The following is a 24,021-nucleotide window of genomic DNA, read 5'->3' on the forward strand; positions in this document are numbered from 1 at the left end:
TGGTCCTCAGCCGGAATAGGGTGGATTGTCCTCTCTGGGTCGGGAGTCAGGTCCTGCCTCAAGTGGAGGAGTTTAAATATCTCGGGGTCTTGTTCACGAGTGAAGGAAGGATGGAGCGTGAGATGGACAGACGGATCGGTGCGGCGTCTGCAGTAATGCGGACTCTGCGCCGGTCTGTCGTGGTGAAGAAGGAGCTGAGCCAGAAGGCGAAGCTCTCCATTTACCAGTCGATCTACGTTCCTACCCTCACCTATGGTCATGAGCTGTGGGTCGTGACCGAAAGAAGGAGATCTCGTATACAGGCGGCTGAAATGAGATTCCTCCGCAGGGTGGCCGGGCTCTCCCTTAGAGATAGGGTGAGGAGCTCGGTCATCCGGGAGGAGAACAGAGTAGAGCCGCTGCTCCTCCGCATCGAGAGGAACCAGTTGAGGTGACTCGGGCATCTGGTCAGGATGCCTCCTGGACCTCCCTGGTGAGGTGTTCCAGGCACGTCCCTCTGGGAGGAGACCCCGGGGAAGACCCAGGACACGCTGGAGGGATTATATCTCTCGGCTGGCCTGGGAACGCCTCGGGATCCCCCCGCAGAGTTGGCAAATGCGGCTGGGGAGAGGGAAGTCTGGGCTTCCCTGCTTAGGCTGCTGCCCCCGGGACCCGACCCCGGATAAGCGGCAGAAGATGGATGGATATATTTTCCAGACATTAATAGAGCCTTGAGTCAATGATATAATTTGTTTATATTATTTGATGAAGTCACTCAGTAAAATCCATTTAAATGAAAAAAAAGTTATATTTTGGACCAAATATTATTATGCTATTAAAATATGAACAATATGATAAATAAGTACTTCCAAAGCCTGTAATTAATTAAACTGAGTCTCACCCCTAGTTTAATTGGAACCTAGATTTATTAACCCCTTCCCTGAGCCGCCATCCTATCATGGTGGAGGGGTTAGTGTGTCCTGAATATCCGAGTAACTATGATCCACCAGCGTCAGCTTCAGTCTGATTCTGCAGCAGAGCTGATCACCTCCTGCTCTGACTGCAGCTGATCACCTCCTGCTCTGACGCATGTGTTCTTTAGGATGGGGGAAGGAGGTGTTGCTAACAGAGAAGAGAAAGCTACACGTTCTTTTAATGTTACCCAACAAAAGTTGTGTTTACCACCAGGAACAGACGCTAGACTTGTTGATGCTTGTTTTGTCCTTAAATAAACTCCCTGAAGGGTCTGAAACATCACTGAATGTAGATATATTTTGGTCTCTTGTGCGGGAGACCCGAGTTGGAATGGCTGCAATGGTTCAAGGTATTTACATAGCTCCATAGAGTACAGTCGACATATGGCACATCTTCCAGCTGGGCACTTAGGCAAGACCCTTCGGGCAAGGGGGGGGCAGGGTCAGATGGGGGACTTAACATCAACCCTTCCAACCTTTTCAACTACGTAATATTGCAAAGCTGAGACCAATGATGTCTAAGCGAGAGCTCGAATTGATTATACACGCATTTGTGTCCTCACGATTAGACTTCTGCAACAGCTTATTTACACGGCTAAACATGAAAGCCCTGGCTCGTCTTCAGACAGTGGAAAACTCGGCAGCGAGGCTTCTGACTGGAACCAGCAGGAGAACCCACATCACCCCCGTGTTAAAGTTTCTTCACTGACTTCCTGTTGAACATCGTATTGTTTCCAAATCCTGGTACTTCCTTTCCCAGCCCTACATGGACAGGGTCCTGGTTACACTGAGGACTTAGTGAAGCCCTCCAGTCCGGCTCGAAGTCTGAGGTCAACGGGGAAACACCTGCTGATGGTCCCACCAACTCATTTTAAAACCCGGAGAGACCGTTCTATTAAAGCTGTCGCTCCCCGTCTCTGAATGAGCTTCTCCAGGATCTGGACTCAGTAGATGCTTTTAAAAACATGTTTGTTCAGGCATTTTAGCTCCAAAATGACTCGGTGACACTGCTGCGTATTTATACCGTTTTTATTTATTTATTTTTTCCATATGTTGCAGTTTTTTCATGTTTTATTGTTGTGAAGCCCTTTGTGACCTTGTGTCTATGAAAAGCGCTGTATAAATAAAGTTTATCTCATCTTCCAGGACAGCGGTGGGAAAACTCACCAACCTTAGCAACAAGGTGGCTAAGGTGGCAGCAACTGTCTCTGTGTTTCTTTAGGCATTGCTGCATCGTTCCGTACAGGAGGGGACAGTCTCTGAGGACTTATAAATATAATCTGATTGTATCTATATACACATTGAAAAATACAATAAAAAATTGTGGGTGTATGTGAGCTGTACAGTGAATGTGGTCCATTCTAACAGCAGCTGTCCTTACCTCCAGGTCCAGGAAGACTTCATCCAGCAGGAACTGACAACCATCTTTGGCCACCTCGTTGAGCGTCCTCTCTATGGCGGCGTCGCTGTCTGAGGGCAAAGATGACTGAGAGTACTTCCTCTTCAGACTGTTGATGGACTCTCTGACAAACAGGCAGCAAAATATATCATGTTGAAACACATTCATGAGGAGAGTCAGGATTACTACACACATGTATGTACGACTTCTACATGTGGAAAAGTTACTCTGATCATCATGTTGAATACTGGACTTTAACATGACATAACACACACAGCCCAAAATGATAAACACATGAGGTTTGTTAGGATAGAATCCAAATGTCAGGAAGGAAAATAATTCATTCAAGAAAAACCACTGACACAAGTCAATATTTGATAATCATGAAAAAGACTGAATGTTTGCCCAATTTCTGTTGGTCAAATTGTACTATTGTGGAAATATAACAAAATGTTAGATGCTAATCCCATTTCCTCCTTTAACCCCTCAGCATCTACACATCATACTGGCCTGGTGTTGTGTTAACCTGCAGACACCAGGCCATGGATAAGATGAGCTCTCACTTGAATGTCTGACAGTTGTTGATGATGGCGATCATGTACTGAACGTAACACTGAGGCAGCTGTCTGTCCCTCAGGTGCTCCTCTTTGTAGACCACCGCCTCCTCCCGGTATCTACAAACACACAAATGTTAGTCCAATCATTTAATAAGTACATATCTTTTGAGCACTAATAACCTAAGCCAACCTAAACTGTGCTGCCATGTTCTCTTTCAGAAAGCTTCAGCTTTTTTCCAACTGGACTTATCAGTTATTTCTAACTGAAAGTATTTGCCCCCTTCCTGATTTCTAGTTTACAAATGTGCATCTCAATGAGATTTCAGAGCCTTGTACCGCCCTTTTGGACAGCTGAGACCTGACAGTGTCGTGGATTTTCTCAGTCAGTGTCTGGAAAGACCAGGGATGTCACATTTCAAAGGTTTTAAATGCCCAGACTCATCTGACCTTGCTCCAACAATCAGCACCATGGGCTCCGCTCAGCCGCTGTCAAGAACACTGAAATGGTGAATAGTTGACATTCACAAAGCAGGAGAAGGCTAGAAGAAGATAGCAAAGTGTTTTCAGATGCCAATATCCTCTGTTTGGAATGAAATTAAGAAATGGTAGTGATCAGGAAGAGTGGAAGTTATAGCAAGATGTGAAAGATCAAGATAAATATCAGACAGAACAGCTGGCAGAGAAAAGCAAGTCAAAACCCACATCTGACTGCACCTTCAGAAAGATCTGGCAGACACTGGAGTCATGGTGCACTATTCCACTATGAACAGATACTTGTACAAATATGGCCTTCATGGAAGAGTCATCAGAAGAAAACCTCTTTTACGTCCTCTCCACAAAACGAGCATTCAGAATTTGCAAAGGAACATATAGACAAGCCTGATGCATTTTGTCAACGAGTTCTGCCGACTGATGAGGTTAAAATAGAACTTTTTGGCCGGAATGAGCACAGGTACGTTCGGAGAAGAAAGGGATTTTAACCTCTGTCCAACTGTTAAGTATGGTGGTGGAGCAATCATGTTCTGGGGTTGTAATGCAGCCAGTGGCAAAGGGAACATGTCACAAGTAGAAGGAAACGTGAATTCAAAGGGGTTCCAGCAAATTTTGGATGCCAACTTGATGCCACCTCAAAACAAGAGGTTACAAGCTGGGATACTTGCCAAAGGGGGCATGACAAGATACTAAGTTCTCAGGGTGCCCAAACTTTTACAAATACAATTTTTTGTGTTTTTGTTCTCTTAAAAGTGAAAACGATGGAAATAAGCTCTAACTTTTTTTGGCACATTATAAGAATGTCTAATTTGTAGTTTGATGCCTTTTGAAGACTTTCCAACGTTTGTTGACTTCTTTTTGCACATTAAAATGAATCTTTACCAGAGGTGCCCAAACTTTCCCTCCCCACTGAAAGTGTGACAAATTTGATAAACAGTGAGAAATGAACAACGGGGGCAAATACTTTTGCATGGTACTGTAGTTTATGTCGTGCTGACATCCGCTGCCTTCATGTGGGACCTTCGGCTGCAGGAGATCTGAAGCAGCTTCACTCCTGCGCCCACCGTGGATATCAACTGTTTGTTCATGGTTTGTTCAGGAATCAAACTCTGGAAACAACTGTGTACCTAAACTGGATAAAATTAAACTACTTCCAGATGTTCACAGGACTGTAGGCGTGGTAAAAGGTCTACACAGTTACCTGATGAGAAAAGAGTTCATCTGTTTCAGACACAGCTTGAGAACTTGTTCCTTGAAGTCTCCATCAATCTGTGCAGCAACCTGCAGATTCTGCTCAAACATCTGAGGAAAAGCAGATGAAGGACAGATGAAGATCGTCGCAGTAGAGAAAGCTGAGAGAGAATCAGGAGGGCTGCAAAAAGGCACGGAGGAAGAACATTCAAGAAAACGAGTCAAACTCCCACAACGTGAAAGATATTTACCAGCTACTTCACAGTTAAAACAAGCTGAGTAAAACAAGCTCAGATTTGCTTCTTACCACACCTGAAATACTGCTTTCATTGTAACGTTTACCATGTCTGAAATACTGCTTTCATTGTAACGTTTACCATGTCTGAAATACTGCTTTCATTGTAACGTTTACCATGTCTGAAATACTGCTTTCATTGTAACGTTTACCATGTCTGAAATACTGCTTTCAATGTAACGTTTACTATGTCTGAAATACTGCTTTCAATGTAACGTTTACTATGTCTGAAATACTGCTTTCATTGTAACGTTTACCATGTCTGAAATACTGCTTTCATTGTAACGTTTACCATGTCTGAAATACTGCTTTCAATGTAACGTTTACTATGTCTGAAATACTGCTTTCAATGTAACGTTTACTATGTCTGAAATACTGCTTTCAATGTAACGTTTACCATGTCTGAAATACTGCTTTCAATGTAACGTTTACCATGTCTGAAATACTGCTTTCAATGTAACGTTTACTATGTCTGAAATACTGCTTTCATTGTAACGTTTACCATGTCTGAAATACTGCTTTCAATGTAACGTTTACTATGTCTGAAATACTGCTTTCATTGTAACGTTTACCATGTCTGAAATACTGCTTTCATTGTAACGTTTACCATGTCTGAAATACTGCTTTCAATGTAACGTTTACTATGTCTGAAATACTGCTTTCAATGTAACGTTTACTATGTCTGAAATACTGCTTTCATTGTAACGTTTACCATGTCTGAAATACTGCTTTCAATGTAACGTTTACCATGTCTGAAATACTGCTTTCATTGTAACGTTTACCATGTCTGAAATACTGCTTTCAATGTAACGTTTACCATGTCTGAAATACTGCTTTCAATGTAACGTTTACCATGTCTGAAATACTGCTTTCAATGTAACGTTTACTATGTCTGAAATACTGCTTTCAATGTAACGTTTACTATGTCTGAAATACTGCTTTCATTGTAACGTTTACCATGTCTGAAATACTGCTTTCAATGTAACGTTTACTATGTCTGAAATACTGCTTTCATTGTAACGTTTACCATGTCTGAAATACTGCTTTCAATGTAACGTTTACCATGTCTGAAATACTGCTTTCAATGTAACGTTTACCATGTCTGAAATACTGCTTTCAATGTAACGTTTACTATGTCTGAAATACTGCTTTCATTGTAACGTTTACCATGTCTGAAATACTGCTTTCAATGTAACGTTTACTATGTCTGAAATACTGCTTTCAATGTAACGTTTACTATGTCTGAAATACTGCTTTCATTGTAACGTTTACCATGTCTGAAATACTGCTTTCAATGTAACGTTTACTATGTCTGAAATACTGCTTTCATTGTAACGTTTACCATGTCTGAAATACTGCTTTCATTGTAACGTTTACTATGTCTGAAATACTGCTTTCATTGTAACGTTTACCATGTCTGAAATACTGCTTTCAATGTAACGTTTACTATGTCTGAAATACTGCTTTCATTGTAACGTTTACCATGTCTGAAATACTGCTTTCAATGTAACGTTTACTATGTCTGAAATACTGCTTTCATTGTAACGTTTACCATGTCTGAAATACTGCTTTCATTGTAACGTTTACCATGTCTGAAGTACTGCTTTCAATGTAACGTTTACTATGTCTGAAATACTGCTTTCAATGTAACGTTTACTATGCCTGAAATACTGCTTTCAATACTACGTTTACTATGCCTGAAATACTGCTTTCATTGTAACGTTTACTATGCCTGAAATACTGCTTTCAATGTAACGTTTACTATGCCTGAAATACTGCTTTCAATACTACGTTTACTATGTCTGAAATACTGCTTTCAATGTAACGTTTACTATGCCTGAAATACTGCTTTCAATGTAACGTTTACTATGTCTGAAATACTGCTTTCAATGTAACGTTTACTATGTCTGAAATACTGCTTTCATTGTAACGTTTACCATGTCTGAAATACTGCTTTCAATGTAACGTTTACTATGTCTGAAATACTGCTTTCAATGTAACGTTTACTATGTCTGAAATACTGCTTTCAATGTAACGTTTACTATGTCTGAAATACTGCTTTCAATGTAACGTTTACTATGCCTGAAATACTGCTTTCAATACTACGTTTACTATGTCTGAAATACTGCTTTCAATGTAACGTTTACTATGCCTGAAATACTGCTTTCAATGTAACGTTTACTATGTCTGAAATACTGCTTTCAATGTAACGTTTACTATGTCTGAAATACTGCTTTCATTGTAACGTTTACCATGTCTGAAATACTGCTTTCAATGTAACGTTTACTATGTCTGAAATACTGCTTTCATTGTAACGTTTACTATGTCTGAAATACTGCTTTCAATGTAACGTTTACTATGCCTGAAATACTGCTTTCAATGTAACGTTTACTATGTCTGAAATACTGCTTTCATTGTAACGTTTACCATGTCTGAAATACTGCTTTCAATGTAACGTTTACTATGTCTGAAATACTGCTTTCATTGTAACGTTTACCATGTCTGAAATACTGCTTTCATTGTAACGTTTACCATGTCTGAAATACTGCTTTCAATGTAACGTTTACTATGTCTGAAATACTGCTTTCATTGTAACGTTTACCATGTCTGAAATACTGCTTTCATTGTAACGTTTACCATGTCTGAAGTACTGCTTTCAATGTAACGTTTACTATGTCTGAAATACTGCTTTCAATGTAACGTTTACTATGCCTGAAATACTGCTTTCAATACTACGTTTACTATGCCTGAAATACTGCTTTCAATACTACGTTTACTATGCCTGAAATACTGCTTTCAATACTACGTTTACTATGTCTGAAATACTGCTTTCAATGTAACGTTTACTATGCCTGAAATACTGCTTTCAATGTAACGTTTACTATGTCTGAAATACTGCTTTCAATGTAACGTTTACTATGTCTGAAATACTGCTTTCAATGTAACGTTTACTATGTCTGAAATACTGCTTTCAATGTAACGTTTACTATGCCTGAAATACTGCTTTCAATACTACATTTACTATGCCTGAAATACTGCTTTCAATACTACGTTTACTATGCCTGAAATACTGCTTTCAATACTACGTTTACTATGTCTGAAATACTGCTTTCATTGTAACGTTTACTATGTCTGAAATACTGCTTTCAATGTAACGTTTACTATGCCTGAAATACTGCTTTCAATACTACGTTTACTATGCCTGAAATACTGCTTTCAATACTACGTTTACTATGCCTGAAATACTGCTTTCAATACTACGTTTACTATGTCTGAAATACTGCTTTCAATGTAACGTTTACTATGCCTGAAATACTGCTTTCAATATAACGTTTACTATGTCTGAAATACTGCTTTCAATACTAAGTTCACTATGCCTGAAATACTGCTTTCAATACCACGTTTACTATGCCTGAAATACTGCTTTCAATACGACGTTTACTATGATTGAAATACTGCTTTCAATACTACGTTTACTATGCCTGAAATACTGCTTTCAATACTACGTTTACTACGCCTGAAATACTGCTTTCAATACCACGTTTACTATGCCTGAAATACTGCTTTCAATACTACGTTTACTATGCCTGAAATACTGCTTTCAATACTACGTTTACTATGATTGAAATACTGCTTTCAATGTAACGTTTAATATGCCTGAAATACTGCTTTCAATGTAACGTTTACTATGCCTGAAATACTGCTTTCAATATAACGTTTACTATGTCTGAAATACTGCTTTCAATGTAACGTTTACTATGCCTGAAATACTGCTTTCAATATAACGTTTACTATGTCTGAAATACTGCTTTCAATACTAAGTTCACTATGCCTGAAATACTGCTTTCAATACCACGTTTACTATGCCTGAAATACTGCTTTCAATACGACGTTTACTATGATTGAAATACTGCTTTCAATACTACGTTTACTATGCCTGAAATACTGCTTTCAATACTACGTTTACTACGCCTGAAATACTGCTTTCAATACCACGTTTACTATGCCTGAAATACTGCTTTCAATACTACGTTTACTATGCCTGAAATACTGCTTTCAATACTACGTTTACTATGATTGAAATACTGCTTTCAATGTAACGTTTAATATGCCTGAAATACTGCTTTCAATACTATGTTTACTATGCCTGAAATACTGCTTTCAATGTAACGTTTACTATGCCTGAAATACTGTTTTCAATACTACGTTTACTATGCCTGAAATACTGCTTTCAATGTAACGTTTACTATGCCTGAAATACTGCTTTCAATACTACGTTTACTATGCCTGAAATACTGCTTTCAATACTGTTTACTATGCCTGAAATACTGCTTTCAATACTACGTTTACCATGCCTAAAATACTGCTTTCAATACTACGTTTACTATGCCTAAAATACTGCTTTCAATACTACATTTACTATGCCTGAAATACTGCTTTCAATGTAACGTTTACTATGCCTGAAATACTGCTTTCAATACTACGTTTACTATGTCTGAAATACTGCTTTCAATACTGTTTACTATGCCTGAAATACTGCTTTCAATACTACGTTTACCATGCCTAAAATACTGCTTTCAATACTACGTTTACTATGCCTAAAATACTGCTTTCAATACTACATTTACTATGCCTGAAATACTGCTTTCAATAAAATGTTTACTATGCCTGAAATACTGCTTTCAATATAACGTTTACTATGTCTGAAATACTGCTTTCAATGTAATGTTTACTATGTCTGAAATACTGCTTTCATTGTAACGTTTACTATGTCTGAAATACTGCTTTCAATGTAACGTTTACTATGCCTGAAATACTGCTTTCAATGTAACGTTTACTATGTCTGAAATACTGCTTTCAATGTAACGTTTACTATGTCTGAAATACTGCTTTCAATGTAACGTTTACTATGCCTGAAATACTGCTTTCAATGTAACGTTTACTATGTCTGAAATACTGCTTTCATTGTAACGTTTACCATGTCTGAAATACTGCTTTCAATGTAACGTTTACTATGTCTGAAATACTGCTTTCATTGTAACGTTTACCATGTCTGAAATACTGCTTTCATTGTAACGTTTACCATGTCTGAAATACTGCTTTCAATGTAACGTTTACTATGTCTGAAATACTGCTTTCATTGTAACGTTTACCATGTCTGAAATACTGCTTTCATTGTAACGTTTACCATGTCTGAAGTACTGCTTTCAATGTAACGTTTACTATGTCTGAAATACTGCTTTCAATGTAACGTTTACTATGCCTGAAATACTGCTTTCAATACTACGTTTACTATGCCTGAAATACTGCTTTCAATACTACGTTTACTATGTCTGAAATACTGCTTTCAATGTAACGTTTACTATGCCTGAAATACTGCTTTCAATGTAACGTTTACTATGTCTGAAATACTGCTTTCAATGTAACGTTTACTATGTCTGAAATACTGCTTTCATTGTAACGTTTACCATGTCTGAAATACTGCTTTCAATGTAACGTTTACTATGTCTGAAATACTGCTTTCATTGTAACGTTTACTATGTCTGAAATACTGCTTTCAATGTAACGTTTACTATGCCTGAAATACTGCTTTCAATACTACATTTACTATGCCTGAAATACTGCTTTCAATACTACGTTTACTATGCCTGAAATACTGCTTTCAATACTACGTTTACTATGTCTGAAATACTGCTTTCATTGTAACGTTTACTATGTCTGAAATACTGCTTTCAATGTAACGTTTACTATGCCTGAAATACTGCTTTCAATACTACGTTTACTATGCCTGAAATACTGCTTTCAATACTACGTTTACTATGCCTGAAATACTGCTTTCAATACTACGTTTACTATGTCTGAAATACTGCTTTCAATGTAACGTTTACTATGCCTGAAATACTGCTTTCAATATAACGTTTACTATGTCTGAAATACTGCTTTCAATACTAAGTTCACTATGCCTGAAATACTGCTTTCAATACCACGTTTACTATGCCTGAAATACTGCTTTCAATACGACGTTTACTATGATTGAAATACTGCTTTCAATACTACGTTTACTATGCCTGAAATACTGCTTTCAATACTACGTTTACTACGCCTGAAATACTGCTTTCAATACCACGTTTACTATGCCTGAAATACTGCTTTCAATACTACGTTTACTATGCCTGAAATACTGCTTTCAATACTACGTTTACTATGATTGAAATACTGCTTTCAATGTAACGTTTAATATGCCTGAAATACTGCTTTCAATGTAACGTTTACTATGCCTGAAATACTGCTTTCAATATAACGTTTACTATGTCTGAAATACTGCTTTCAATGTAACGTTTACTATGCCTGAAATACTGCTTTCAATATAACGTTTACTATGTCTGAAATACTGCTTTCAATACTAAGTTCACTATGCCTGAAATACTGCTTTCAATACCACGTTTACTATGCCTGAAATACTGCTTTCAATACGACGTTTACTATGATTGAAATACTGCTTTCAATACTACGTTTACTATGCCTGAAATACTGCTTTCAATACTACGTTTACTACGCCTGAAATACTGCTTTCAATACCACGTTTACTATGCCTGAAATACTGCTTTCAATACTACGTTTACTATGCCTGAAATACTGCTTTCAATACTACGTTTACTATGCCTGAAATACTGCTTTCAATGTAACGTTTACTATGCCTGAAATACTGCTTTCAATACTACGTTTACTATGCCTGAAATACTGCTTTCAATACTGTTTACTATGCCTGAAATACTGCTTTCAATACTACGTTTACCATGCCTAAAATACTGCTTTCAATACTACGTTTACTATGCCTAAAATACTGCTTTCAATACTACATTTACTATGCCTGAAATACTGCTTTCAATGTAACGTTTACTATGCCTGAAATACTGCTTTCAATACTACGTTTACTATGCCTGAAATACTGCTTTCAATACTGTTTACTATGCCTGAAATACCGCTTTCAATACTACGTTTACCATGCCTAAAATACTGCTTTCAATACTACGTTTACTATGCCTAAAATACTGCTTTCAATACTACATTTACTATGCCTGAAATACTGCTTTCAATAAAATGTTTACTATGCCTGAAATACTGCTTTCAATATAACGTTTACTATGCCTGAAATACTGCTTTCAATATAACCTTAACTATGCCTGAAATACTGCTTTCAATATAACGTTTACTATGTCTGAAATACTGCTTTCAATATAATGTTTACTATGCCTGAAATACTGCTTTCAATATAATGTTTACTATGCCTGAAATACTGCTTTCAATATAATGTTCACTATGCCTGAATGTGCAGCAACTTTTCCAAAAATACATTGTAACATTTAAAGAAAATAGGACAGTGTCACAGTCTCAGAAATAAAAAATCTTGACTGCTGTAGTTGGCTGCTTAGAGAAAAATCAACATTAAGTTAATAATCTCTTTGTATCGTGCAGAATATTCGCTCAGCATTCATCCAGAAGAACATACATCAATATGACATTGCAGTGTCTTAGTTCACACAGGGATGTACTAATCTGCATCTCGTTTCACTCGTCTGAGGTGCTGCTAACACAACGATCAAAGTAAAAAGTACTAACATACAAAAACACATTTTTATCAGAAAACAAATATATAGTGTGCTAATGAGTAAACGTTTAAGTGGGACTTCATTTAAAAAAATAAAAATAAAAAAAAAATCTAATAATGAAAGGTTTCGTACTTAATGTCAAATAACAGCTCAAAAGTGACATTTTTAATTTTAAATGGATTTCAGACCCCTCCCTGAGCCATCACCTTCTTGTGCTGGAGAGGTTTATGCATCCTAAAGATCCTAGTAACTGTCTTCACCTATGGCAAAGAGGTGTCTAGAGCAGGGACCAGACCCAGCGCTGCCCAAAGACCCCAATGATGACAAGAAATATTGGTATGAAGGTTGCCTTGCCTGGACACAGGGTACTGGAGTTCCTCTCTGGAGCCAGGCCTGTGTGTGGAGCACGATGGCGAGCATCTGGTGGCCGGGTCTTTGCTGGACTATAGGCTTGGCCCAAAAGGGTCTTACCACCCTCAGGAGGAGCCGGGTCGGGTGCAATGTGAGTTGGGTAGCAAGAGGTGGTGACCCTGGTGGTCCGAACCTCGGCTGCAGAAACTGGCTCTCGTGATGTGGAACGTCACCTCTCTAGTGGGGAAGGAGAATGATCTTGTGCCCAAGGTTTATTGGTTCCGAGTAGATCTAGCTGGATTTACCTCGAGACATGGTGTTGGAGCCAAATTCATCATTTTACATTTTATAATTAAGTTTAAAGGAAAGGAAAAAAGTATTTAAAAAGGATTTAGAGTTCCAAAAGCTTATATTTGCTAAAAATCTATAATTTTACGTTTTTTAAGTTTCCATACGTCACTGGGAAGCCGCTCATTAGGGTTAGTCAGACTGAAATGAAGCAAGTGGTGGTCATGAAGGAAAACTAAGTGCCACTACACATGGCTTGGGATCTGGAACCAGTATCCTGGCAGTTGCTCCCAAGGAGAAGTGCCGAGCAGGAGTAGGCATACTTGTTACCCCCTGATTTGGTGCCTATACATTGGGGTTTAACCCGGTAGATGAGAGGGTAGCTTCCCTCCGCCTTCGGGTGGGGGATGGGTCCTGACTCTTGTTTCTACTTATGTACCAATCAGCAGTTCGGAGCACCGACTCTTTCTGGAGTTGTTGGAGGAAGTTTTGGAGGGGGGCTTTCTTTCCATCATCAAACTCAATGAGGGGACTCCTTCATTCTGGTGGGGGCACTCAATGCTCATGTGAGAAGTGCTCATGTGACAGTGACACTTAGAGGTGAGTGATTGGGAGGAATGGTGTTTGTTATTGGACTTCTGTGCTTGTCATGGATTGTTAATAACGAACACCATGTTTGAACATAAGAGTCTCCATATCAAGACCAGCTGTAGGAATACATACATGAGGGGGCAGGCAGAAATGTGTAGGAGGCATCATGCATGCACGTCCTTCAGCTCTTCTTGTTGTTATTATTGTGTTTTCTTAACAGGACTGTTAGTAGAGTCCAACACTCTGAAGAAATATATTGTACTTTGTCAGGCCTCTAACCAAAGACCTGTCCAGCTTGGGTGTCCCACCAGAAACTAAAGCTCCTGCTGGTGTAGCTCTTAGGGTCACTAAGGCATGCAAACCACCTGACCACAAGATGGCGACAATCAGGAGGGAAACTGAATATAAAAATTATAGATACATTAAGAAGAAAAAAAGTTTTAACAACCCGATTCAATAATGAACTAATTTAATAAACTAAAATATTAAACTAAGCTGAAATAGTTTTGCCAGGGGTTTTCACCTCTGGTACTCAAGGGCCACAATTCTGTAGGTTTTCCATTTATCCCTGCTCCAATACACCTGACTCAAACTAATCACTCATTGTGCAGAACTTCATTGGTTGTTGGATCCATTTTATGGAAGTAATGGAAGTACGCAGCTAGGTGCAGGGGGGAGAGAGAGTTTAGGCAGTTGATGCATTTTTGTCAGATTTGATTTGAGGGGGCAAAGTGTTTGTTTGAGGGGGCGTTGCCTCCTCTTGCCCCTGCCGAAAGCCGACCTCAATCCATTAGTACACCAGGCACCAGGACACTCTGGGCAGCAGTTCTATGATCAACTTTGTAATAGTGTCATTGGACTTTCGGCCACATGCCTTGGGCACTTGGTTGAAGAGGGGGGCGGAGCTGTCAACTGATCACCACCTGGTGGTGAGTTGGCTGAGATGCAGACTCTGCGCCGGTCTGTTGTGGTGAAGAAGGAGCTGAGCCAGAAGGCGAAGCTCTCGATTTACCAGTCGATCTACGTTTCTACCCTCACCTATGGTCATGAGCTGTGGGTCGTGATCGAAAGAAGGAGATCTCGTATACAGGCGGCTGAAATGGGTTTCCTCCGCAGGGTGGCCGGGATCTCCCTTAGAGATAGGGTGAGGAGCTCGGTCATCCGGGAGGAGATCAGAGTAGAGCCGCTGCTCCTCCACATCGAGAGGAACCAGTTGAGGTGGCTCGGGCATCTGGTCAGGATGCCTCCTGGACCTCCCTGGTGAGGTGTTCCAGGCACGTCCCTCTGGGAGGAGACCCCGGGGAAGACCCAGGACACGCTGGAGGGATTATATCTCTGGGCTGACCTGGGAACGCCTCGGGATCCCCCCGCAGAGTTGGCAAATGTGGCTGGGAAGAGGGAAGTCTGGGCTTCCCTGCTGCTGCCCCCGCAACCCGACCCCAGATAAGCGGCAGAAGATGGATGGATGGATTTTAGAGGACAACAGACACATTTATATTGTAAACTCAGGCTCTACTTATTCTTGGGACAAAAGGCATTCAATTAAATTTTTATTTGAAACAGTAGAAAAGAAACAGAAACTATCCCAGAGCAAACATGAACAGACCATACAGCATGATACAGTACCTTCAACTTTTACATGTTTTTGTCCGCACAGAGATGCTGTCGCTACGTATTTACCCACAATGCAATGCTATGCCAAATGCTGGAAGGGACTTTTTTGTAGTCCACTTCCTGTATTTGGACTGCTTGCAACGGACCGAGACCTGCGTTTGTAGGTGGGCCGAGTCTACTTTTTTGGTCTAAATCAGAATTTGTTTGGTGCGTTCATATTTCCAAAAACAACGTGGACTTTGAAAGCAAACAGACTCAAATTCTACTGGAAAGAGTGTTTTACTATGATTGAACTGCCACACTGTATGTCATTATAATACCATAGCATTTCCCGATGGTCATGGAAATACTTAGCATATCTGCCAATGCAGATTTGTCCTCTACACAGAGAAATATGCACCATACAGTTTTTTGTAAATCTAAAAGATGATCCTTGACTTGACCTGCATCAGCCCCCATATTAACTGCTGACAGCTGATAATTTCAAAGCTTAAGATGTAGAAGATGAGTGGAACATTTTATCAGCACAGTAAACCAAACTCAGCTTCATTATCATGTTTACCTGAAAGACAATGGCCGGCAGCGTGGTCTGATAGTATCCATCTTGGTCTGCTTCAGGCTCGGTTTCTTTCTGCCAGTCTTTCTTGTCTGTTTCTAAAGCCTTCCGCAGCCACCCAGTTATATTAGACTGAAAAACACAAGGAAGACCATTCCGACTTAAAAGAAACACCTATAATTTATATTTTTAATTATATCTTTGGCACTTTGTAGTGAAACAATGAGGTGTGGTCTGTTTTCTAAATGTATTTACAGTTGATCCAGATCAGTTTCAAATAAGATACAACAAAAACAACAGGTTCTTTTTATATCCTGTAAGATCCACTGATGAAGCTGAATTTTTTTCATAGCCACTTAAGCATAAGTGGGGGCGTGCCCTTTTGATTGAAAGGTATCCAATATCCGGCTACAAGAAGCCAGTTTTTAGCCAGCTAACAGCTCCAGGTTGGCTCTTAGATACAGGCAAGTCATTTGATAAATGTCAATCATCCACTACTGCAAGAATCAAACACTACAGCAGCCTGGATGATTCCAGTCCTCAAGATAGTAACCGTATCAACCACAAGTGTGTGTTCTCCTCATTCTCTGCCTCTTCAGACATCGTCTACAGCTGGATTAAACTCAGTGCGGCTCATCCTTACTAAATGCAGTGAGTTACAGTAACATTTTCACTGACAATATTTGAGTATGTTGTGATTGGAAAATCTTGCCATTATGATACTGTGAGCCTCTGCAGAGGACAGATGGTCTGAGTGGCTTGGCTAGAATCTTGTTTTATACCTTTATCTCCTGCTTCAAAGTGTCTCTGGAATGAGAACAACTAGAAAGGACATTTGTTACGAATGTGGTCGTTTTGTTGGTTGTGTGTATGTTTTTTTTCTCTGGAAAGGAGTGTGCTGGCAAGGACAGATGCGCTGCCCGGAACCGGAATTGGACCGCCTGAGGAGACGGGTCGGGACGGAATTGGCTGTCCACTGTTTTAAAAGAGGGAGAACCGCGGGCCTGGTTGGAGGGCTCAGAGGGACGGAGCGTGCGTACCATCCTTCGCGTTGCGTCAGGCTGGCAGTGAAAAGCTTGTGAAATGTTCCAACATTTGTCAAAAACTGCGAGCTGCGTATTTTGGTTTGAGTTTTCTCCTGTTTTTGTTAGATAAGGAGGTAAGCACCTGTCTTTTGTTTTCATGTTTATCTCGCATAGGTAAGTTAAACTCAGAGCAAAGGATCTGTTTTGTTTATTTTTGGCATTTGAGATTAATTTTACACATTGTTAACTCTGACTTGTTTTCCAGATAAGACGATTTCTGTTATTTCACGTTGTAAAATTAAAAAATACTTTTCGTTTGAACCTTCCCGAGAGCTAGTCTGACTCAACTGAAGGATGATATTTTCCTGTTGCGTTCAGGAACCTAGACTGGGCATAACAACATTATAACCCTCCTGAAGGAGACTGTAAACCTCACTCTGGAAAGAATGGAGATGACAGTGTTCCCAGATGGGGCTGTGGGACAGGATGCTGCTGCTCCTGAGATGACATTTGTGACAGAGAGGTCTTGTCCTATAATGTATTGTATTGTAATGTACATATTGGTTAAGGTCACTGTATATATTGCTACACTTGGGAGTTGGCAATAAACCACGTCAACTGGAAACAACATCTGAACCCCGTGACATTACACTGAGATGATGAACTAAGCTGAATGTTGGTCCACCAGACTGGGACCATGTGATCTGCTGGCTCATGTGAGCTCCTTGCAGCAAATGAAACTTTTGTCCCTGCCCACTGATCTGAGTGTCGTTCACGGAGAGATTTTTCTCTAGCAGTTTCTGCCTGCTGCCGATGTTTCTTCTGGTCTTTCTCCGCCTTCTGGAGGCATAGTTCTTGGACCTCCTCCAGTAGCCCCTGAAGCTACTCCTGCTCTGACAGCTGTCACAAAAGGCGTCGAGAGACTTTTTAATTTCCTCAAAGTCCTCCGGTGTTGGCATCAGGGCTTTCTTGTGTGACATGCTGATGTAGTTTATGACTTCATAGCAGTAGATTAATGCTACCAACTGGTGTCCAAACACAGAGTCCAAAACTCAGCAAATGTCACCATGATCCAACTACTCATTCAATCAAAGACCGTGGCGAAGGCTCAGTAACTAACCTGTACAAGTTTATTGTAGGGGAAGGCTGCTAGAGCTCAACTAAATGGATACTATTTAATTTTGTGCAACTTTAACTCTGTAGAGGAAGAAGAAGCTTCTTCACTAGAAGGCTGGAGATGTGGGACAAACGCCTTCAGAGAAGAAATCAGACTCTTGTTAGAGTCTAGGTGAAAATGTTGAAACCAAGGATTTGGACGCCTCTGTGGTGTTCCAGGTGTGAAAGAGCACATATTTTCTCTGAGGAGATCCCTTCAAGGCAGCAGCACCTGCTGATTTCAGCAACGATGCATCCAGATGATGTCTAACTCTTCTCTGAGAACCAAGTCTCCATCACAGACATTGAATGAATGAATTCTGGATTGTTGACAGAATCCCTCGATGGACAGAGAGATGAGTATTTTATTATTAGTATTTTTCTAACCAAACATCTGCACTTTTTGGAAGGACTGTATTTTATGTGTTATTGTTTGTTTTTGAATACGCCAAGCAACCTGGGCCCATACAACTTGAGTTTTTCTATTTTCATTTAAGTATTCATTAAAGGATTTTTTCCCCTAGTGTTTTAGGATTTATAACTGAAAATCATGAAAATATGTTCAGTTTAAATTTGTAATACTTAGACCCCCAAGCTGCCAAAATCTGTAGACACTGCAGACAGCAGGCCAATGGGCTCATTCACACTGTCATACTAGAGCTGTCAGAAATGTTTGCTACCTTCAAATGGATAGATTGAAGTTTATTTTCCCAGTTCTGAAAAATAATTTTACATTTTATGACTTTGTAGTTAGAAAAAGAAAAAGCAATATGGAGACAATGTCCCTTTAACTGGCAGCCTAACGGTGTGTTCAAACCAAACGTGTTCTGAGCGTCAAAAACGCTCAATGCTCCTCACTAAACTGCCACTTTTGTGTCCGACGCCCAAAACGCTCCTGCCGCGTCTGCCGCTCGCTCCAGACATGCGGAAAAGAGAGTAGGGAAAGGCGGAGCTTTCCTTCCGGTCAGTCTGAATGATGGCAGTGCAGCAGAGAGATGGCGTGGTTTTATTTAATAAATAAAGCTAGAGAACGTCGTCGTAGGGCAGTGATAGTCACTGTTAATGCAACTAGAGCCGCACTCAGCAGAGAGCCCCACCCAAAACAAAGCGTTGCTAGGCAACATATCCTGCTACGTTGCCAAATGAAAGGAAATGAAAAATACTTTATTAATCCCCAAAGGGAAAAATCAATATTATAGTATATAATAATAATAACTAGAGGAGGTCTTGTTCCGGAGGCTGATGGCTGCTGGCAGGAATGATCTTCTGTAACTTTCAGTCTTACATGGGACCTGAAGAAGCCTCTCACTGAACACACTTTGTTGTTTCATCACTGTGTTGTGGAGAGGGTGTGAAGAATCCTCCATCATCTTCATCAGCTTGTGCAGCATTCTTCTTTGGACAATCAGCTCCAGTGGCTCCAGAGTTACTCCAAGCACAGAAGCAGCTTTCTGGATCAGTTTGTTGATTCTCTTCAAGTCTCTGGTTCTGATGCTACTACCCCAGCAGATGCTGCAAAGCTGACTGCACTCTCCACAACAGACTTATAGAAGATATGCAACATCTTGGTGCAGACGTTAAACCATCTCAGCTTCCTTAAGAAGTACAGTCTGCTCTGACCTTTCTTGTAGATGTAGTCAGTGTTGCATTTCCAGTCCAGTTTGTTGTCCAGCTGAACTCCAAGATACTTGTATTCCTCCACCACCTCCACCTCCTCTCCCAGGATGGAAACAGTGCTTTGTTTATTCTTCTTCCTCCTGAAGTCAACAATCATCTCTTTTGTTTTGCTGCTATTTAATATGAGATGATTGTCACCGCACCATTTAACAAACTGGCTGACCAGTTCTCTGTACTCTGCTTCTTGTCCATCCCTGATACACCCCACAACTGCAGAGTCATCAGAGTATTTCTGCAGATGACAGGACTCAGAGTTGGACTGGAAGTCTGAGGTGTACAGAGTGAAGAGGAATGGCCAGAGTACAGTTCCTTGTGGTGCACCAGTGCTGCTGACCTCCATCTCAGACACACAACCTTTCAGTCTCACAAACTGGGGTCTGTTTGTGAGGTAGTCATAGATCCAGGTGGTTGTGGAGGTATCCACCTGGAATTTATGGAGCTTCTCACATAACAAAGCAGGCTGAATGGTATTAAAAGCACTGAGAAATGAAAGAACATGACCCTCAGAGTGCTGCCTGAATGGTCCAGATGAGAGTGTGCTCTCTGGAGCAGGTATATGATGGCATCTTCAACCCCAAGTCCATTACGATATGCAAACTGGAATGGGTCCTGAAAGGTGTTTACTTGCTTGTTGAGGTGAGCCAGTAAGAGTCTCTCCAGGACTTTCATGATGTGAGATGTCAGGGCAACTGGTCTGTAGTCACTTGGTTCAGCTGGTTGTGTTTTTTTAGGCACTGGAACAAGGCAGGAGGTTTTCCACAGCACTGGGACTCTATTTTGTCTCAGACTGGTGTTGAAAAGGTGCTGGAGAATCGGACAGAGTTGTTTTGAGCAGGTCTTGAGAACTCTGGGACTGACACCATCTGGACCTGCAGCCTTGTTCTGGTTCAGTTTCTCAAGTTGCTTCTTAACCTGATTGCAGGAGACAAACAAGGTGGAGGTCTCAGGATGTCCTGATGTGGAGGGAGATGAAGCTGTGTTCTGGTCCATGACTGAGCTGCAGGGTGACAGATTGGAGGCGTGACAGGAAAGCAGTGGGCTTATGGAGGGTGTGTGGTCTGTTGGGCTGGAGGTAGGGGGTGAACTGAACCTGGTGAAGAATATGTTCAGCTCATTAGCTCTGTCCAGACCTCCATCAGGCTGGTCCCCCTTTAACTTGAAGCCGGTGATCTTCTTCATTCCAGACCACACATCTCTCACGTTATTCTGCTGGAGCTGACTTTCTAACTTCTTCCTGTAGTCCTCCTTGCACTTCTTAGTTTGTGTTTTAAGTTGTTTTTGTGTTGCCCTCAATAACTCCCTGTCTCCATCCCTGAAGGCTTTCTTTTTGATGTTCAGCAGCTTTTTCAGCTCACTGGTGATCCAGGGTTTGTTATTGGGGAAGCACCTCACTGTTCTTGTTGGGACGATGCTGTCCACACAGAAGTTTATGTAATCTGTCACACACTCAGTCATGGCGTTGATGTTGTCTCCATGAGGTTCACAGAGGACGTTCCAGTCTGTAGCCTCAAAGCCTCCTCTAAGAGCATCTTCGGCTTCAGCAGACCAGATTTTGACAGTCTTTGTGATGACTGGTTGCTGCTGAACGATGGGCTTGTAGGTGGAGGTGAGAAGAACCAGATTATGGTCAGATCTTCCTAAAGGAGGCAGGGCAGAACAACTGTATCCATTATTCATATTTGCATAAAATAAGTCCAACATCTTATTTTCTCTGGTGGAGCAGCTGACAAACTGCTGGAATGTTGGTAGAGTTGCAGAGAGGAAGACATTGTTGAAGTCTCAGGAGATCGCCATGAATGAGTTTGGATGCTGTGTTTGTAGCCGAGCAACGACGGAGCTGATGACGTCACAGGCTGTGTCTGGTGCGGTACCAGGTATTATATAAACCGCTACCAGAATAACACAGGTAAACTCTCTGGGTAAATAATGTGGACGGAAGCTCACAGCTAACAGTTCCATGTCCCTTATGCGTATCTTCTCCTTGACAGTAACATGTCCAGGATGACACCAACGCTGGTTAACCAGCACTGCAATTCCACCACCCTTTAGCTTTCCGCTGTGTTGTCTACTGCGGTCTGCACGGACCGTTTTAAAGCCCGGTACAGACACATTACAGTCAGGGATGTGTTCATGCAGCCATGTCTCGGTGAAGCACATAATACTGTACTCTCTGTATTCTTTCTGACACCTTGTTAGCATCTCGAGCTCATCCGTTTTGTTAGCTAGCAATCTCACATTACCCATGACGACGGTCGGGAGAAATGGTTTAAATCTCCATCGCATCCTCCGCTGTCTGACTCCCGCTCTGCAACCTCTTCTCTTTCTTTTCAACTCCATTGGGATTTGATGTGTTGTTTTGCTGATAATCCTGATTTGGGAGAGTTTAATCAGTTGATCCCGATTGTAAACAAGTCTTTTGTTGCCATGGGGACTCATCATAAGTCTTTTGTTGCCATGGGGACTCATCATAACAAGCCTTGAAAGAGCCAAAAATATGAAGAAAAATCTTCCTTGCAGCACACCCTCCGAACCGGCATGAAATCCTCATTAAAAAAATACCTAATTTGAGGTAATATCTATGCAAGAAGACTTTGTACTTTTAAAAAAAAAAAAAAAAAATCAAGATAGCAAGTCAGAGCTACTACAATCTGCTGCCAACAGATGGTGCAATCTAGAAAGGAAATCAGTAAAAATCAGTAACATTCAGCTTTTTAGCAAGGAATGGTTATCCTAAATATTGCACAGAGTAACGGCGTCTCAGCCCCGTGTCTGGGTTCACCACAGAAATCCTCCAGGAGCTGCGAGCTGATCGTTCTGATTGGTTGACGTGTCAAGCGGCCTAAGTTCAGATTTTCCATCTCTGGCTTTTAACGCGCGTTCTGCGCGGATCGCCGACGCCCAAAATGCTCAAAACGCGACGAGGGAAAGCTTGACGCCCCCTTGCCGCGCCTCCATATAGACTTTCCATGGAAACCTGCCGCTCTTGACGCTGAAAACGCGTTTGGTCTGAACACACCGTAACACTTTATTTTTATCTTTAAAACTGATGTGGGATTTTATCACACCATATTTGAGGTATCTGGCAATAATTCAGCAGTGTGTGGACAGATGTTGGCACAATCACACAGGAATGCATACATCTTTTGTTTTTTCCAATAAAAGCTGAAATTCTTGACCCATGTTTTTTCATAATGTCATTTGGAAAGGAGGGGCTGGGAATTTTTCAAAGGCAAGCATGTTAGAAAAAGTTTGGCAGCCACTGGCCTAAGGGGGACGCTTGCTCTGGTTTACATGAGAACAGTGCATTTGCAAATTGGGCACTCACCTACCTAATCTGTGACAAATAATTCCCGGTCTCGGTGGAACCCCTTTAGACAGACGTGCTACAAAGGGTTGGACCTGTCTTGGGTGGGGACTGGTCAACACATGGGTTAGACATTTAAAATTGCCCCAAAGAGCAACAAAAGGGGGAGATACTGAAGAGGTTGGATACCGAAGGGTTGGAAAAAATACTGCATCTTATGAATTATGGAACGTACGAGGATCTGTTCTCCAGTTGGCAGAGCAGCCTGCATCATTCCTGATCACCCCGAGGTGGAGGGAAGACTATGATGGCAGCACCTCGGCTATCTGGATTATAGGATGAAAACACCTGACCCACCCAGGACCTCCTCATTATTAAATGCTCCAGATCATTTCAGGGAGTTTCGGCAGTATCATTATACGTGTTTTCTTTTTTTTCTCAGAAAAGCAATGACCTTTTGTCTCTATTATTAAATATCTATTAACTATTAAATATCTATCATTAAATCACTAATATTTTAAGATCACTTATATCAAGCTTTGTGGTGCATGCGAAGGCGGACAGCTGAGCCGTTCTGTGGGATACATAGTGGAAGGCATCAGATGGTGACTTAGTAACATAACATCAAAATATTCATCCATAAACAATGAAATTCTAATTGTTTTTATCGTCTAATGTTGGACAATTTAAAAGACAACAGATTCCCCTTTTATGCTCTCATTTCCCACTGCAGCGTTTATTTATTCAGGAACTTTTTTACCTGTTTATTGTTTCAGACGATTGGATTCTTTAAAACTAAACGTTTACTGAACGTGAACATCTGAACTAAGCGACATGTCTGTTTGGCTTTTCCAACCGGCTTCCCGGTTGTTCTTACAGAGAAGCTTCAGCCATGGTTTCAAATCTGCCATTTCCAACCTGGGCTCAGAAATTAGCGTTTTTACATTTTGGTCTGTTTTTATT

At 40.8% G+C, this 24,021-nt stretch overlaps 1 protein-coding gene across 1 annotated transcript in view; it reads right to left on the reverse strand.

Annotated features, from left to right (window-relative positions):
- The window catches only part of exoc3 (exocyst complex component 3), a 93,912-nt gene that overhangs the window by 3,272 nt on the left and 66,619 nt on the right, over positions 1-24,021 (reverse strand). Inside the window, exons 9-12 of the mRNA XM_079244045.1 lie at positions 15,904-16,029; positions 4,603-4,703; positions 2,916-3,026; positions 2,335-2,476 (exon numbers count right to left, since the gene is read on the reverse strand). Of these exons, the coding sequence (XP_079100171.1) occupies positions 2,335-2,476; positions 2,916-3,026; positions 4,603-4,703; positions 15,904-16,029 (480 nt within the window). The remainder of the gene's footprint in view (positions 1-2,334; positions 2,477-2,915; positions 3,027-4,602; positions 4,704-15,903; positions 16,030-24,021) is intronic.

Source organism: Telmatherina bonti, assembly GCF_933228915.1.
Source record: "Telmatherina bonti genome assembly, chromosome: 7".
In the NCBI taxonomy this organism is placed as follows: Eukaryota; Metazoa; Chordata; class Actinopteri; order Atheriniformes; family Telmatherinidae; genus Telmatherina; species Telmatherina bonti.